Raw genomic sequence first — 18,863 nt, forward strand, 5'->3', positions numbered from 1 at the left:
TGGAGTCTGAGCAAACCAACCATTGAAAAAACTAACTACAGTCATTTTGATTCCGGAAAGAAATTGATTAAAATTATAGCAACAAAGCTAAGGCAATCACTTTTATGTGATCACACCCTGACTATGGAGCAATTTGAAAACAAAAACTTGTAGTACTTGCCATCTTTATCTTATTGTAATGAAACCTGTTGCTTTGTATCCCCATCACCAAAGAAAGAGTGCCACCTATGGGTCACTTATCTACTTCTCGTGAGAGCAAATGTGAGTCAGGAAACAACACACGCATACACATACACACACAGCTCAGCAAAGTGCATGGCAGTCAGTTGTATTCTTGGCCATGACCTAGATTGGGAACACCGTCACAATAGACTCAGTGTTGCATGGCCCTCATCTGATTTAGTCGGCAATCTTTCCATCGACGTCTCTCTTGTGATACCATCTGCGTGTGTCACTGAATGTGTGCGAGGATGCAAGACAGTCTTATCAATAGGGAGGACAGGCAAACGATAACAAGGAAAAGGGGAGTCTTAAAATGGAAAAGAGGGACACAAATGAAGGTCAATACGGTGAGCGAAGAGGGCGAGAGGTGGCTATGAGAGACAAGAAAAGGACACTGTCCTTCCCCCACCGTCTGCCCGGTCCCACTTCTTCTTCCACACGCCTCCTCCCCCATAAAGAATAAAAAAAGAGCTGACGGTGGTGGAGCCCAGGCGTATAGCCCAGGTGTCAGCACCTTGCATCGCCTGGGAGCGAGGGAGAGAGGGAAGAATGAATAATAAAGAAGACACAAAAAACAGACAAGTTGCGATGAGACGTCTGGAGTGAGAATGAGTGTGCCCCGGCAGCCAATCCTGAAGCTACATCCGCTTTTTCAGCAACGTTTACACTCCTCCCTGTATGTGCAAAGCCTTGACAAGTGGAGAAAGAGTTTGACAAGAGCGAAATTGATTCCTGTGTTTCCGATGCAGGTGTTGCAGACTCCCATAGCCTGGAGGTACCCGAGGCTACCAGTCATACATAACACCTATATTCTACTTAATATACCGTATAGTCATGTATCCAAGCGCTGTGCTTCCCCTAGCCCAGTGTTTTCCAACCTTGATTGAGCCAAAGCACGCATTTTCAATCATACGGCACACCAAAGAACAAAGAGGAGGCCTGTTTAATTTAACTCAAATTGGCGGTTTTAGATGCAGTGTGCGCACGCGCCTGTGTGTCCATGTGTGTGTCAATATCTCTCTCACTCTCTCTCGCCACTTGTGTGGGTTAGAGAGTCCGTCTCGTGCTATCACAAGTGTGAAACCACCACCATCATTCAAAAGTGACCAAAACATCAGCCAGAAAACATAGGTCCTGAGAAGAGATCTGTGGTCCTCACCTGCAGAACCACTCCTTTATTCAACGTGTCTTGCTAATTAACAAAATTTGTCACCTCTTGTCTGTTCCATTTGCACAATAGCATGTAAAATTGATTGTCAATCAGTGTTGCTTTGGATAGTTTGATTACATGCAAGTTTGATCTACATGGAGTTATATTGTGTTGTTCCCTTTTGTGTGTGTGTGTGTGTGTGTGTGTGTGTGTGTGTGTGTGTGTGTGTGTGTGTGTGTGTGTGTGTGTGTGTGTGTGTGTGTGTGTGTTTGTGTGTGCTTGTGTATGTGTGTGTGTGCGTGCGTGCGTGCGTGCGTGCGTGCGTGTGTGCATGCGTGCGTGCGTGCGTGCCTGTGTGTGTGTGTGTGCAGAGAGAGAATAACTGACTACAGCAAAAAAGATGTAAAACTTATTTTCAAGGACAATCACCAGACAGACACCAGACATCCTATTTGTTTACACCAAAAATATTATTCAAGAGCACAAAACAGGTTGAAGGTAACAATTGCCACAAAAAACAGCAAGCCAAGCCCAGAATTATTCATACACTGGCCAAATTTTCAACTATAAATGTATTTCTTTTCGGCAAAGGGTGGATTTTACCTCTAAGTGCCAATGTTGCCACCAAATGAAATACGTATAAATACACTTCCTTGTTTTTTATATTTGTGTAAGGTTATAGAATTTATCTCTGTGATTTTTTTTCCTTTAGGTATTTTAGGTATCTAGAAGACATTTTTCACTGTTATTGCCGATGTTCAGTAGCTCCGTTTTCCTTAACTGTAACATTAAATTTCACCATATATTCTATTGAATTCAAGGTTTCCATAAATTCTCTTTTCATGACTGTATGATATATGTTTATTGGTATGGAAATAAGAGAGTGATTATTCCAAGACAGAAACCTTTTAAAATTGAGATAGAGAGGAGATGGATGAGTGGGCCGCGTAGTTCATGCCTCGAATAAAGTTCTGAATAAGGACACAGAAAAAATGTTAAGAGCATGAGACACAAACACAGTCCTTTTCCTGCAGCAGACAATAATAGAACATGGAAGGAAGAGAGGAGGACAAGAGAAGGAGTCACGGAGTGATCCCTTCAGAGAGCAATCTGTCAGCTGCTCTCTGAGAGACGGTGTAAAGGCCCCCAAATAAAAGCAGGAGATGCTGTCAGCTTGAAAGACGATTGTGAGATGTTGAGCTATAGAGGAAGAAATTGTTAAAAAAAAAAAGAGGGAACTTTTTATAGTTTTGTTGCTAGTTTTGTCAGACTTTCCTCAGGTTTATACTTTAAGCTTTCCCCAGTGAGTTAATGGCTTCTTTTTTAATTGATGGCAGTGACACAGAATAAAAACAGAGTTCTATAAAAGCTGCCCTAGTAGTCGTGTAAATGACAGACTATACTTAGAGGGTTGGCCCTATGGCGTGATGAGCTTTCAAGCATGTCAGTTATCATACCAGACTTTCGAGTGTATTGTTCACGTCATATGTCTCTCACTCTCCTTCTTGTTGTCTGTTTGTTTGTTTGCAGCAATCAACCTACTTGGTTTGACATGGCAGCTGAAGCCGTCGGACGGCCCAGTTTTAAACAACGGACTGGGGGCCGCCGTGCCTGTGAACAGTGATGTGGCCACGCTGCCTTCTGGAGGCAGAGGTATGAACTACAACACTCACACCCTCAGATACAGCCTCACCCCTGTCTGCAGAACGGATGTGTTTGCAACTTGTAAGCAAAAACACGCAACAGAACAAGACTGACTCCAATTATAGAGACTTTATATGTCTCAATTTGAAACAAAACAGTTGAAAGTCTATCACACTGCCCCTTTAAGTGATCTGGTAATAATCTTCAGCAACAACAAAAAAACGGTGTACGTACATAAAATGTTTTTCTTCTTTTATTATGTTGCATATTACTTGTATTCGAAGTAATAAATAATAACTGGATACATATTTGCTGCAAGTTAAATTCTAAGATGATAATCAAGTCAGAGATGAGGGCATGTTGAAAAAATAAGGAGCAGAAAAAAAACGGATAAATCAGTAGCAAAGTGTTTTTAGTTAAGTAGATTTTCACTTAACCCAGTCCTTGTGCAGTTCCATTTGCCGTAAATAATGATGGACCTACAACTAACAGTGTTGTTGTTGTCTTTTGAGTTTACAAAAAAAAATATATATATATAGCAATTTACAGTTCACTGCCCCTGCTTTCACAGATTTCAAATAACATTGCATGCCGCTAATAGAGTTTTGCCCGCAAATGGGCACACACCAACTCAAAGATGTCCATAAATTAGGGCAGCGTATGAGCTGTGCTCTCACAAAGAGCTTTTTAGCCACTCTGCTGAGGTATAGAGGGCAATCGTCAGTTTATCAGCCAAATAAAATATAAGCAGATTCACCAACACCCCCATTACAGTGTCTCTCACCCTTTTAAGGACCCCTGTATTTTTCTTGTTTCACTTACTCTGCTTACATAGCATGGACTACATTTGGGAAGCTACTTGGTGCCTAAGATCAGTATTACTGAGAAGACTGTGTTCCTTATATGTCTCGACTTGATGCAGATGTTCTTCTTTGCTGTTTTACCTTTATTTATTAGCTATTCTTCTTAGCACACTTCTTCCCTGCCTGAGCTCCAAAGCTGCCATTGTTAGATGGCCTGATTGCAGGTTGCTGTGAGTGTCATCCTGCAACTGTGTCTGTTTAGTATCACTAATCTTTCAAAATGATAATAAAGGCTTTAGATTACTCAACCATATCATACTGCATCTGAATGTTGCAGTGAACTACATTTATTTTCACATGAACAAATCTAGCAAAAGGTTCCATTAGACTCTGAAGTCTTCCAGATCTTTTTCTTGAGTTTCTGTTCTACCAAAAATAACTAGCATAAGACTGTATTTTCCCAGTTTAGACTATTTAATGATGCCAAGAAAATTGAGTGCACGGACAAGTGTTTTAATCACGCCGATGGAGGAGAAAGGCATAACCTAAATATATTTTGGAGTTTTCCGATGTGTGATCACAGTCCTAACTGGTTTAAAATGGCCGAAACTAACCGTGTAGAAGATTAGGAAGAGGCAGTCACAGCGATACAACAGTCTGACCGGAGTCGTAATCTAATTTTGTGTGCCAAAGGCGCCAAAATTTAACAGTTCTCATCCTCTGCTTTAGTAATGCCCTGAAGTTTATAATAAGTTTATTTTGAAGTAAATCGACAACTTTTGAATCAGATAACTTTGAATGGGTAAATGAAGTGTCAAATTTGCTTCATGAACCAGTAGTTGTATTTTTTGACTCCTCTAGATGCCACTGGCTGGTTGTTGGTTTGAAGAAAGGAGTTTAAAAAAACGGTCAGAGTGCTTTCTAGTGCTATCTAGAGGAGTCAAGAAAATACAACTGGTTCATGATGCTTCATTTGCCCATCACTACAGACAGTAATCACAAATTATGCAGTTTCTTTCCCCTTTGCTTCAGGTCCTTGGACAGGGCGGAACAGCAGTATAGACACGGGCAACATTGATGTTGGGAGAAGAGTGACCCAAGAAGTACCGCCTGGTGTCTTTTGGAGATCCCTGATGTACCTCAGTCAAGCGCAATTCCTCAAGTTCAACATTTCCTTGGGCAAGGATGCCCTGTTCGGAGTCTACATTCGCAAGGGCCTGCCCCCCTCACACGCACAGGTAAATAGCGGCAATAACAATGATCGAGCAAATACTTCCTTGACCTTTATGTTCTAATCACACAAGGAGCATTTTATCAATCACTATATCTGTTTTGATCTGCTTAATTAGTCCCATGCATGAAGAATCCATTCAAATTATTTATCATGTTATATTTTGTGATTCATTGCTTCAATAAGCAAATTAAATCCATGATTTACATTTAATTAAATCTTACAGTAATGTGACTTTTATACCCCCTATTAGTTGCAAAGCCTTCTATTAAGAGCCATGCTGATTTGCAGATAACAGTTTCACTTGACAAAGTAAGACTTACTAAATCTGTGGCCAAAGGGCTCTTTGGTCCTTCTGGTTCTCTCTTTCGTGCGTCCTGTAGCTTTGGCTGACGGTTTACAGCCACTCACTTTTACTGACATGTCTATATTTTTCCACCTATACCTCTAAAAGGCATACTCTTAAAAGAACAACATTTGTACGTCATTGCCGGATTACAGATTTGACGCTATTCGAATTCCTCCCTTTTCACTGAAATTTCTCACCTGCATTCTGCTGCAGTATGATTACATGGAGCGCTTGGATGGGAAGGAGAAGTGGAGTGTGGTCGAGTCTCCACGAGAAAGGAGGAGCATTCAGACTGTGGTCCTTAATGAGGCGGTGTTTGTCCAGTACCTGGATGCGGGAGCCTGGCATCTGGCCTTTTACAATGACGGTCGGGAGAGAGAGACAGTTTCCTTCAGCACAAACATAATGGGTGAGTCAGTACAATAATGAAAAAAAGAAGTAAGATGTACCAGTCTGGCCACTCAAATAAGATGTATATGATAGTATGTACATATATAATAGTTCTCTCACAGATGAGAGTAATTCAGAGCAACGCAGCTACTTTAATGATTTCGTCTTTCTGGTCTTTTCTGGTAATTAGGGGGTTTTAGTTGCCCCACTCTCTCTGCAATGTTGTGCAATAACCAGAACTACAGTGGTTAAATTAATCACTCTCTTATAATCCATCCATACATCTATTTTCTGTGCCGCTTTATCCCCACGGGCGTGCTGGAGCCTATCCCAGCGGTCATCGGGCAGTAGGCAGGGGACACCCAGAACCGGTTGCCAGCCAATCGCAGGGCACACAGAGACGAACAACCACTCGCACTCACAATTTGGAGGGGCAATTTGGAGTGCTCACTCGGCCGACCAAGCATGTTTTTGGGATGTGGGAGGAAAACGGAGTGCCCGGAGAAAACCCACGCAGGCACGGGGAGAACATGCAAACTCCACACAGGGAGGGTCGGAGGTGGAATGGCAACCACACCCTCCTAACTGTGAGGCGGACGTGCCAACCAGTGCACCACCGCCGCCCTCTCTCTTATAGTGTCACTCGAAAACATACATTAGTACGTTTGTAAAGGCACATTTTGATAATATTCCTGACCAGTGCAATTGGTATGCATTTTCGTTGTCCTCTTAGTAATCGGCAAAGAATGACTACTCGGTTACTTCAAATAGTCACCAATAAAAAGCCGAGATTAATATAGCTCCAACCCTGTTTGTCAAAAATGGAATACTGTTTTAATCATAGACTGTAAAGTTGAAGAGCTGCAATTAATTTGTACTGTGTTTGGGGCACGAGAAAATGACAGAACCAGTCGAGCAGAGTGAGAAAGAATCCTTCGCTGCTGCTGTCTCATGTCAGCCCTTTTACACGAGTAGAACTGTCGGGGAACAGAGGCCGAGGTGGCAAGGGCATGGCGGAGTGAGTAAAGAGGGGGGGAGCTGGTGGAAAGCCTAAATGGTGGGAGCGAAGCTTCAATGGGGTGAAGTGATGGGAAGGATGTGAGGAGTGGAAGAGAGGTTGCATTAGGATAAGAGGCAGACAAGGGCTGCAGATTCAGAGGAAGTAGATGAGGTCACTGAGAGAAGAGAAGGGAAGGCACTGGTGGAGAAAGAATGAGATCTGAGAAAAACATAATTGGACTTTATTAGCAAACTCCACTAAATTCTTTTCTTTGTGGATTTCGGGACATCAAAAGTGCAACACGACTACAAAAAGGCACTGGAAAGGAATAAATACATTTCCTTTTGATGCTGTATGTTTATAGGTGTATGGTTTATTGAACGCCTTGATGCTTTCTTACGGTCTTTTTTCTCTCCCTGTCTGTCACACTTTGTCTTCCTCACAGATTCTGTGCAAGAGTGCCCGCGCAATTGCCATGGTAACGGAGAGTGCAATTCTGGTGTATGCCATTGCTTCCCAGGATTCCACGGCATGGACTGCTCCAAAGGTATTGGCTGCTTGCAATGGTGTTCCTTCCATCACACAACTTGTCTAATTAGAGAAACATCATGAAGAGAGTAGGATTGGGACGATTAAGTGCCCTAAAGATGGCGTGTTGGGCGGTGACAAGATGACTGATGATGAATGGCAGCTCCTCAAGCTAATGTCTCCCTTGCTCTGTTCTCACCTGAGATCGACAGCTTTGATGAATAGTTTAGTTACCTCTTGCCTGTAATTACTCTTTGTGTCAGTGCCACTCTCTAGCCCCCTAACCACTCTATTTAGCCAGTAAAGGGAAGGTGTGGTAAGAATGGTGTGTGTGGACGTGAGCAGAGTGACTTTTATACAAATCTCATTAAAATTAACTTAATTGTCCCCCTCTCTCCTCCTTTCTTGTGTTCTGCCAGCGGCATGTCCGGTGCTTTGTAGTGGAAATGGGCAGTACGACAAGGGCTCCTGTGCGTGTTACAGTGGCTGGAAAGGACCTGAATGTGATGTCCCTGTCACACAATGCCTTGACCCTCTTTGCAGTGGCCACGGCAGTTGCACCAATGGCAACTGTGTGTGCTCCATCGGCTACAAAGGACAAAGCTGTGCTGAAGGTGAGAGGTGGTCCATTTAAATGAGTGGGATACTCAGGAAGGTTGAAGTAATGACACGTGACACATAAGTGATATGGTTAAAGTAAGCCATTTTAAACGATCTGTAATTGCCCAACATGATGATAAACATTTTTTGTCTGATATATTGCCTTGGCCGCACTAAATCAAGCTCCTTTCACTTTTACGTTGTTCCTTAATCCCAAAATGCTTCAAGGTTGCGCCAAAGCAATATTTTTATATTAGATCCGGCTTTGTGCAGCGAACAAGCCTTTTGATGAATAACAGCAAATGGTTGACAAAAAAAGGCAGCAAAAAGGAAAATCGCAAATGATCAAAAGCGACAACACGGTTTCACTGTTTAGTTATGACGTCATCAGAGTGGTTAGTGCGGTAATTTACCTTAATATTCAATCTCGGACTTCTCAGAGAGGCCCAGTGAGCTGGCTCAAACTTTAAAATCAAAAGGTGCATTCAGTTTTTAATTCATCATTGCTGCCCAAAAAGGTGAGACATTGAGAGCAGTCTGCATTACGCAAAGCACCGGCTACTACTGGATGGTGTTGTTTTCATGACAGCACTTTACATACTAGGATCAAATCTTTAACTTGATTGAAAATTGAATTGAACGGATATAGCGTACCAATGCTGTCCATGTAATACCCTACTTAAGTCTTGTGAGCATAGGCTTGATGAAGATACATTGCTGAATGTCATTTCTTTTCCCAGACATAATGTCTCCACATATGGTGATTATTTTTTAAGAAACATGGTTGTTTGCAGCCATACAAGCACATCGTACATCCATTCCTACACTCAGACTAACTCCAGTGTGACAGCTCGTCATTGCTCAATCTCCCGCTGAGCGAGTGTCCCTTCCCTCCATATATACACAAAATTGACTGATGATACTGCAGCCAAAAACATCACAGATTTTTATTAAGGGATTAAATCGCATCTATTGATCTCTGTTAAGAAGTACCTGCCTGCCACTCTCTCGGTCGTCAAAATGATGGATGAGCAACACTTGGGCATACAAGTTTAAGAGGGTGTAGTCAAAGAAGCAATATGAGGTTATATACATACCGGTGAGAATGGGAGAAATGAGAAACAGTGTGTGTCCCAGTGGGAAAGATGAGGAGGAGGAGGATTAGGAGTGCAGTAGGATGAGTGTTCAGGAGATTGTCTGGCCAAAGAGGTCAAGACAATAGGCCGCAGAACGAGGTCAGCATTGGCTCCTGGTCCCCACCTCAAATCAATTTCTTCTCCTCTGGTTTCATATCTGATATTCATCCCAGCAGAGTCCCTCAGACAATTTACCTGGAGTGCCGCTGACATGAAAATCAATAGCTGTGAGCCGCCTTTTCTGCCAGGCAAACACAAATGGAGGTTGCGATGTGTGAGCATGTGTGCAAAAGGTTGGGGGTGGTCAATAGAGGCTCAGGAGTGCAAAGAGGACAAGGTGAGCCTGAGTGAGCAGAGAAATAGCAAAGAAGACAAACCAGAGGTAGGGTGAGCTAGGATGGGGGTGGGTCTTTTGCTTGAGAGGTAATTTGTCAAATTGCTGTTTCATTTGCTGCGCATCTTTTTTTTTTCCAAAGCAGGCTGTTTGTCAGATTCTCATGAGTATACATCACATGCACATATGACACACATACACACAGAATGATGTTAGTTTGGCTTGTTGCTCTTTTATAGCGGCAGACAATTAAAAGATGCTGCTATTCATTATTGCGTGCTTTACTTGCCTCAGTAATGTCTGCTAATGTTGTCTTTTATTCCGTTATCTTTTGGTGTACACAAAGGATGAAAATATGCCTCCTGTCATTTCTGTTTTTAAACACCTACTCATAACATTTGTTTGTCTTCAAGCGCAAATTGTGATTTTCTCATTAGTGTTGGTCTTTTTTTGATTGGATTTCTCATCCTTTATGCAGTGGATTGCCTAGACCCGACATGTTCCAACAATGGCATCTGTGTGAATGGTGAATGCCACTGTAAGCCAGGCTGGGGAGGTCTCCACTGTGAGCTGCCTCGGGCTCAGTGTCCGGACCAGTGCCACGGTCATGGTGCCTTCATTCCCGACACTGGGCTGTGCAGCTGTGACCCTAACTGGATGGGACCTGACTGTTCCATGGGTAAGTACAAATATGGCAATTTTGTAATTTTTTTTTTTGGGTGGCTTTAAAGGGGAAATTTGTTGGGGCACATACAACATATTCTTCTAAATAAAATGTTTGGGTTGGCTTCCCCTTTGATGGTATTTCACCAGTTAAAATCAAAATAACAAATCTGAACACCTGAGTGTGACAGTCTGCAGTACGGTATGTGGCAAAGTCTTTGATTTGCATTTTTAATGTTATAATAACTCAAGGAGAAAGCATTATATGTAATAGTACAAAATGAAAGACAAAATTTAGAAAGGGATAAAATAAGATTTATTGCATGTGACTACTCTTTAATTCATCACAATTTACAGTATGAACTATCTGCTACCATAAATAAAATTTGTACAATTGAGGGGGAAACTGGTACGCAATCAATCAAATGATTGCAATGGGGAAAAAAAAGAATGTCTGCCGTAGATCTTTTCTTAGTAACGTTTCTTGTGATGAATCCATAAACATGACCTTTTAAATAACACTTATTTCTGTATTTTAATATGTATAATTATTTCATGATAGCTCTAAAATGTTCGGTGATGACAACCAAAATAATATTGCAAATGCTACAGATATTAAAGGTAGAGTACACCCACCTAAGAAAGTGATGTGTAAAAAAAAAAAAAAAAATTACCCTTCCCTAAAAAACAAATCACCCTTCCCTTTGCTTCTGTGAGAGCAAAGCTGTGTTTAATAAAACAACATTTTCAAAAGTCAAAATAAATCTGCCTCTATTTTTACTGTTCAGCTCTCAAAGGACTTGGTGAAAATTTAGCACCCTTTTAAGATTACCAATGTAGTCATTACAGGGTATAATACACGAGGAAAGACAAGTTTTCTACCATAATTACTATGATGAAAATTACAGTACTATGTAGTGACACCTACCTTATCATAAATTCACATTGTGAAGTGGAAAACAAACCATGCTTGCATACATATCAGGAGCGTTTTTACATTCCGTGGCTTAATAAAATAAAGCCAGCAGCGATTCTCAGCGACAAGACCTCAGCATTCATTAAATGTGCAGCAATGCTTGACTTTAATATAAACAACAATGTTCCACTCAGCCGTATCCCTCAGCAAGTACAGTATTCAAAACAACTGTGCAGATTACATCCCTAGCATACAGGGGTTTCAGACATAATAATAATAATTGTCACATACATTTGTCTACAAATATCCACTATAATAGAGGTGCAGGGAATATGCACGTTTCAATTTGTCTGCATCATTGAAGTTGTCACATGTAGTGCAACAACACTGCAATTAATATTAAATAAAAAATAATCAAGTAATGTCCTATATTCATGGTTTAAATCAAGATGTCCACCACCTCCAACCATATTACATCTGTTATTAGCCTTCAGATAAAATCAGGCACCATCAAAGGTACATTAATTATGTAGCAATATTAGAATTAAAATCTCCACCATAGAAAGCTTGAGATTGCAATTCATGTTAATGGGAGAATGTGGCATGATCCGAAATTTCGAATGCACCGATGCTTCACATTAGGACGCCGCTTGTCAGCACGTTTTGAACCCATTCTTTTTAAAATCATAATAATCTTTAGTCTCATCTTCATGACAAAGCTGCTTAGAAGTGTAGTCTTTCACCATTGCTAAGTACAAGTAGCGACAGAGCTTGATGAATACAGCTCTCAGTGTCTTCAAAACTGAACATGAATATTATAATTAAAGCAGAATCTTTTATACAGCTCCTGTACTGGATGAGTGGAGATGTCCACTTCATGTTGCAGTCATCACTGTTAAGTAGTTTTCAATTTTCTGTGTGCATATGTATTTGATCTCACTTTGGTCCTGCAGAGGTGTGTTCCGTAGACTGCGGAACACATGGCGTGTGTATGGGTGGAGCTTGTCGCTGCGAGGATGGCTGGACAGGAGCAGGCTGTGACCAGCGTGTGTGCAACCCGCTTTGCATCAAACACGGAACCTGCAAGGATGGCAAATGTCAGTGTCACCAGGGCTGGAATGGAGAGCACTGCACTATCGGTGAGAGCAATTTACTGTGTGTGCGTGTGTGCGTGTGTGTGGGTGTGGGTGCGTGCGTGCGTGCGTGTGTGTGTGCGTGCGTGCGTATGCAGCAGCACCCAGTCAAATTAAACTGTCAACCCCTTCCAACTTTGTCAACGAATGAGACTATAAGCGTTTGAGGGAGATCGAGAATCAACCAGAACTAAAAGAGAGTGGTTCACAAGATCCTAAGCAAGATTTAGCATTTTTCTAAGCCTAAGGAGGCCTACCAAACAGCAGGTTTATTTGGTAAAAGGTGAAACTTTTCACCCCAGTGATGTCAAAAAATGTGACTGGTTGGCGTATTTGTGTTTCACCCAATGTCAATCAATTAATGTCACATATTGACATCACTGTCACTCCAGATGGATGAGTGCCAGATTCTTTGGATTCACCCACAGTGCTTTTAGTGGCAATGTCTCATTTTGCTGTCACCGCCAGCGCTGTGATTGCTACCTAATACACACACATAAGCCCAACACTTACATGCGCTCACACACATCTCACTCCGACACATTGGAAAGCACAGGGGAATAGCAGTTTATGATCTCCTCATTTTCCCCATCAGAAAGTAGGGCAGCTTTGACTGCGGCATCAGCCTGAGATGAAAGAATTGTCAGGCCTCAGCTTGGCGCAGTGCAAACTTCACCAGCAGCAGACACTCAAAGCTTATGTCAGCTTGCCCGTTGTTCATTTCAGCTCTGCATGGTGTTTCTTGCATCAATTTATTCATTTCCTTTTCAATTCTCCCCATCTCTTACCTTTTGCACGTTTTCTCCCACTGCAGACCATGGGAGCATGGTTGACAAAGCAGGTACCGTATCTTGACTCTGGTGTTTTGCTCATTAGCCTGTGGTGGTAGAAGCTAGCTGCTCCATTTGTGGGTTCTTGGCCTGGCTTGGCTCCTTAGACTCTGTGGTGCTATCTGTACGTATGTAGATTAGGGTGCCAGCCTCAATGATAACTGCCTACACGTAGTGCACTCCCTGTTGTCGCAGTGCACTACTGCAGGAGTCTGGTGTCATTGAGCCCTGATGTGGGCTGCCGTAGAGCCGAGTGTGGTCTCAGCAGTGTTGAGGCGCTGTGCTGTCAAAGTGTGGATGTGCATGCATGTGAGAGTGTTCCCGTGTAACACAAATACACAAGACTCTACTAATAAATAGCTTTGGTATTCGAGTCATGTATTACGTGAAGCTGTGCTGCTTCACAAAAGGAGAAAACGATGAAAGGCGGAAAGAACATTTGAAGTAATTGGAAAAATTCATAGGCAGCTGATGCAAAAATTGCAGAGCTTTTGATTGTTTGTGTGCCTTTGTATTTGGATATTTGAGGCACCTTGCATGGTCAGAGCAGTTCAGAAATGGATTTTCTCAGTATGCACATATCCAATTTCTGCTTGATTTCTAGACCTCTTCAATAAATTCACCTGGTTCAATTTACAGCTTTAACAAATCTTGTAGGATCACTAATATTGTGTTGTTTATTGCATGTGGCTCTCTAATGATTCTTACCCTGTTTGTTTCTCAAATGCTAGTCTCAATTTGACAATTATGCTGCTCTTCTAATATTAAAAACTAAATGGTACTGATTTATTAACCTTCATGCAGCTCGAAATATGTGTCGCAGCCGCCTATGTGCTACAACTGGCAGCAAGATTTGTTGATTTTTTTTTTTTTAACTAGCTTGAACCATGGATTAATAAAAGCATTTCAAAAGAAAGTAGAAAACGCATGACACGCCCTACATGAACTATTTTAAACACAAACATCGGTCGTGTAACCTCAAGTAACAGATGACAGTTTACAATCGTGAAGATGAAGGTGACATCTTACCGCGTTGACAACAGGAGTAAAAATAACACTAAACATTTTAATTAGCTATTATTTTGCAAATATAAATCTATTTCTATTACTTTTTAATTGAAATTGGTTGTACAATTTATGCTCCACAGCAGTAAACTGGACTCGCAAATCGGGAAGGCGCATTCATTCTCCATCAGCACCTCTCCCCCACTTTCAGCTTCAACACACTTGACTCAAATAGACAATGACTATTTAATTTGAAAGCAAGCCTCAACCAAGCAACTTCTTTTAGAATGTTTTTGTTACAAACAGAAAAAATTGCATGTCCTTGGTAGCAGCTCACTGATTACTTAATGCGACACAGTTTTTGGTTGTTCTTTTTACACCCAGTTTTTTTAAAAAGATGCTTTGTTATGATCACGTTTGATATCAATATGTTTTTTTGGCTTCAGCATTTTTTTTTCCTGTCTGAGATGAAATGACTCTGAGTATTTAAGGTTGTTATCAACCCCTGCCTTACAGGTAGAACTTGTCATCTGTACCGATGCCAGGTTCAGTGCAGACTGTGTGGCAGTACGAGTCCCCAGAGCACCGATCAGAGCGTCCTCTCATCTTCCGCACTTAATGCAAAAGCTTATATGAAAATCCAGTGCAGGAAAAGAAAAAAAAAGTTAAAGGCCAGGGTTAAAGATAGAGCAGAAGTAATTAGTGAAACAAATGAAGCAAAATGGAGACAGTTCAACTACATGGGCTAAAGGAATATACGTTACAGCTTGCTTAGAATGTCACTGTTAAAGTGCAGTGTTATCGGATCTACCTTTATGCAGCAGTTCCAAAATTATATGTATGACCTTTAGTGTATGACCTTTAGAATGGGGGCGGCCGAAAAAAGTCAATGCTGATTTTTTATTTTTTTTTGAATCACTGTTAAGTTTAACTTTCTTTTGTGCACTTTGTTCTCATTCTTTCTATCTATCGGTGTTTCATCGTCTCCCTCACTCCTTCTTAAAATGATCTTTGTTCACACCCTGACACACACAGCCATCCACACGAGCGCGGGTGTGCCGACCTATAAGGAGAGGCATTTTGCTCTTCTTATGAGGGGATTTCGGAGAACTGCTCCATTAGTGGGGAGGGAGGCGTTAATAGTTTCTGAAAATCCCACTTTATTCTAGTTAGTATGAGTGGGTATTGACTGAGGCCTGGCATTAAAGAGAGAGCATCCCCATGTTGGCCTGCCCAGGCAAGCCGATCAATGCCCGCTATGGATTGTCCTGTCTAGTTGTTTCATAAGTATCACTACTTTAAATGGCCACTGCATTTAATAGGCAATCACTGCTCACTGCCTTTGTTCTTTCAGTTCAATGCTGAGCCACAAAGTAGTTCAGCCTGATAGTTCATAATCATGACTGGTCCGCTGATGCAGAAACTAGTAATAATAATTATAGATTTAAAAAACAAAGGTCGTTAACCATTCCCCGCCCTGTCCGTTCACAAAATTATTTCTTGTTCAAACAAGATGGCTCATTGTCTTTCTCAAAGTCCTTTGTTGACTTTTTTTCTCATCTGCTGGTGGTTTGGACATATGATAGAATGCCAATCGAGGAAAAACGCTTGTTAATTTAGCTGCTGCCACGGGTTAGATTGCACTATTTATATTCATAATGCATGGCTTTATTGACGTAGCGATTTGTTAGAGGGCAAAACCCAGTACTGCGACTTGACTGAAAATGTGTTCATTAATCTACAGAGAAGGACTCCATGAAAAGCATTTCATTTTCATAATCTCTCATTCAGTTAGTCTGCCCTTCTCACTCTGTGCCGTCACACTATTCAAGCTCGTATCTAGTGTGACTGTGTGTGTGTGCGTGCGTTCGTGCGTGTGTGCATGTGCGTGTGTGTGTGCGTGCCTGCATGCGTGCGTGCGTGCGTGCATGTGTGTTTGGAACTGTGTGCGAAAGTGTGCATCTTTTATCGGTCAACCCTGCCATCCTCTTTTGGAGAAGACTTGTTTTCTTATGGATTACGGAAATCACTCTTTTTGCTGCTGGAGAAAACATTGTCATTGAGTGTCATGATGTATTTCACTCTTCCTAAAAGGTAGAATGTGACATACATTTTTGAGTCAGAGCTGGAAAGATGCATTTTTTGTAAGTTGGATGGCTGTTTTGGAGGCTCACTGAAAGGCTATACTGTTTCACAGGCAAGTGAAATTGACTTTTGTTTTTTTTTCCTTTCTCGTTTTTTAAAAAAACTTAATATGTATTTATAAATGTCATTAACAAGGACCAAGGATTGGATGTGCTAAAATTGCAAGTCTCTGGTATCCCTCCAACACCAAACAGCTTGGTCTGGAGCCTCAAGCAGGAAGGACTAACGCCTGGATAAAGTGCTTGGGCTCTGTATTTGTGCCCAGTGCGAATTTGGCGTAAATCTGCGCATGGGCGGACTAGGCCACGTTTGATATTTTCACAGACTCATGCAGCTTGGCCCAGTGAGAAACGGGTGTTTTGCACTGTTGTGGTCGTGAGCACAACCAGTGGAAGAAGCTCTGCTCGTTCCATTTACCATCATTCCTTGACATGTCGGAAAGCAGAACCTGATTTGCTGGAGACCCAAATATCCAAAGTATGTTCATGGGGAACTGCAAGCAGACCTCCACAGGCAAATGATGTATGGTTAGTTGGCCAAGGAACTTGGGCACAGACTTCCACCTGGATCGTTCATGCCCATTTCAGAGCAACCCTCACCCCCAACCCTCCCCCAAGCCCTGATTTTGAGGGTTCGAAACACACATATTTGTGAATGAAATACCTCCGTCCGCCAGAACGCTAAACAAGACTTGCGCTGTCACAAAAAATCAAGATGTGCCAGTTTATACGCTTGACCGCACCTGTCTGTCTGCAAATAGAGAGCCCTTTGAGTTTGAAAAACTACAGGTTGTTGCTCTTTGCAAAGTCTATTGTTCAATCAATCTACAGAGGCTGCTGATTTTATAATTTTGGTTTTCAAAATAAAATATGTTGCAATGCTCCCATTATCTTTTTACATTGTTAAATAGCATGACAATACTGGTAACGATCATTTGAGTCTATGATAGTAACTGTGTAGAAATGGTCATACTCATCTCTGGAGTTCCATTGTAACACTGCGCAATTTATTTTCATGGTGGTTATACAGTTTACACTTAGGACACAATGTATATAGTGGCGCTTTTTGACATGTTGCCCCTTGTTGTTGTCGTCACTTTGTTTCCATTTTTCATCCTTTGACAACCCGTATTGAATTATGCAAAGTCCTTATTGCTTTGAATGTCTGATTTTCACTCAATCTTGTTAAATTGATGATAGCTTTGCAATGCTAGTGGCAAAGCACTCTTGGCTAGGGTCTTAGGTTAGAGCAGTCAAAATTCATGTTATGCAGGATGCGCCCATTTATGCGTACACATGCATGCGAATACTCACATTTAATTGAATACACTTGTATTGTCCCATCTGAAAGCGTTACTCCCAGGCCATCAAAATCCCATTACATGCACTGATTCTGAAGTGAGAGGGGAACGGACAGACTGATAGAAGGATACACAACAGTTACAAATAGTAAAATACTGTTTATATTCAAATTGAGGTGATGAATTGGGTTATTGAGCGATAGATACTTACACCATTCTACCATGTACTTATTGATGAAACTCATCCGTCAATCAAACCACGTGAGCACATGTCCGATTGCATAAGACTTCCTGTAAAACCTCATCCTGCCTCTCTGTTAGTATCATCCCACCTGCCTGGACCTCTCTTATCTTGCTCCTTATCCTACCCAGATGGCTGTCCTAACCTATGTAATGGGAATGGGCAATGCACCATGGGACAGCAGAGTTGGCATTGTGAATGTCAAACCGGTTGGAGGGGCCCTGGGTGCAGTGTTGCCATGGAGACCTCTTGCGCCGACAACAAGGACAACGAAGGAGGTGATCAAGGGCAAGCAGCTAAAAAAAAAAACATGCAGGGATATTGATTTCCATTTTCCACAAAATAAAAAATGTTTACGTAGAGTCCAAAAAATTATTTCGTAAATTAAGATGAACATGAATCCATTATTAAGAATGATCACATGTATTTGTTAAAATACTGACAAGCTTGTATAGAATTAGTTTTGATTCATTGCAACAGATTCATTGTTGCTTACGCCTCTCTGTCAGATGGACTAACCGACTGCATGGACCCAGATTGCTGTATCCAGAGTCCCTGTCAAAACAGTCCACTGTGCAGGGGTTCCAGGGACCCTCTGCAAGTCATTCAACAGATCCCTTTGGCCCAGACCCGTGTCCACTCCTTCTACGACCGTGTTAAGATGCTCGTGTCACGAGATGGCACCCATGTCATTCCTGGAGAAAACCCATTCAATTCCAGGTGAGAAAGAACCGTCAAACACTGATCTGGCATTTCACTTACATTGAACCTTCCTTTCTCTAAATGTATCTCCATATGTTGGTAGCTGTTCCAGTTGTCCTTTGTGGTTATTATGTCACTGACTGGGGAGCTTTTCCTTTCATGCAGAACTGACTGCCTAGCGATATATTTCATTCAAAGCAAATAAGTTTAAGCATTAAAACCAAAATCTACAAACAAAACCTGCACCTGTTGCTGTAGTATATCAGTGTCACATACCCATCCACAATTACCTGGACTCCGGTCACAGTGGCAGCGGACCAGATAAGATAAAACAGTTCAGTAATGGCACATTCTCCTGAGAGACCTGAAGGAATTCCCGAGCCAGTTAAGATGTGTAATCTCTCCATCTGGGTCTCTTACCTTGGAATTCTATTCAGATGCCAGTGCCGCTTCAAATGTTTCTTCTTGGTGCAAAGTGGCTGTGGTTCAACTTGTAGCTGTTTCTAGATGTTAACATTCAATGCATGAGCAGTCACTCTGA

At 41.7% G+C, this 18,863-nt stretch overlaps 1 protein-coding gene across 9 annotated transcripts in view; it reads left to right on the top strand.

Annotated features, from left to right (window-relative positions):
• LOC148404124 (teneurin-2-like) overlaps window positions 1-18,863 on the top strand; it is a 193,875-nt gene that overhangs the window by 157,541 nt on the left and 17,471 nt on the right. For 7 of the 9 annotated variants that reach the window (XM_088369969.1, XM_088370019.1, XM_088369993.1 and 4 more), the window contains 10 exons: window positions 2,903-3,025; window positions 4,852-5,057; window positions 5,613-5,808; window positions 7,235-7,336; window positions 7,737-7,931; window positions 9,866-10,066; window positions 11,920-12,105; window positions 12,914-12,940; window positions 17,752-17,898; window positions 18,130-18,340. In XM_088369969.1, coding sequence (XP_088226095.1) covers window positions 2,903-3,025; window positions 4,852-5,057; window positions 5,613-5,808; window positions 7,235-7,336; window positions 7,737-7,931; window positions 9,866-10,066; window positions 11,920-12,105; window positions 12,914-12,940; window positions 17,752-17,898; window positions 18,130-18,340 — 1,594 coding nt within the window. The remainder of the gene's footprint in view (window positions 1-2,902; window positions 3,026-4,851; window positions 5,058-5,612; window positions 5,809-7,234; window positions 7,337-7,736; window positions 7,932-9,865; window positions 10,067-11,919; window positions 12,106-12,913; window positions 12,941-17,751; window positions 17,899-18,129; window positions 18,341-18,863) is intronic. The other 2 variants (XM_088369975.1, XM_088370010.1) reach the window with 1 other exon arrangement.

Source organism: Syngnathus floridae, chromosome 1, assembly GCF_059516105.1.
Source record: "Syngnathus floridae isolate MCC-2025c chromosome 1, RoL_Sflo_1.0, whole genome shotgun sequence".
Lineage (NCBI taxonomy): Eukaryota > Metazoa > Chordata > Actinopteri > Syngnathiformes > Syngnathidae > Syngnathus > Syngnathus floridae.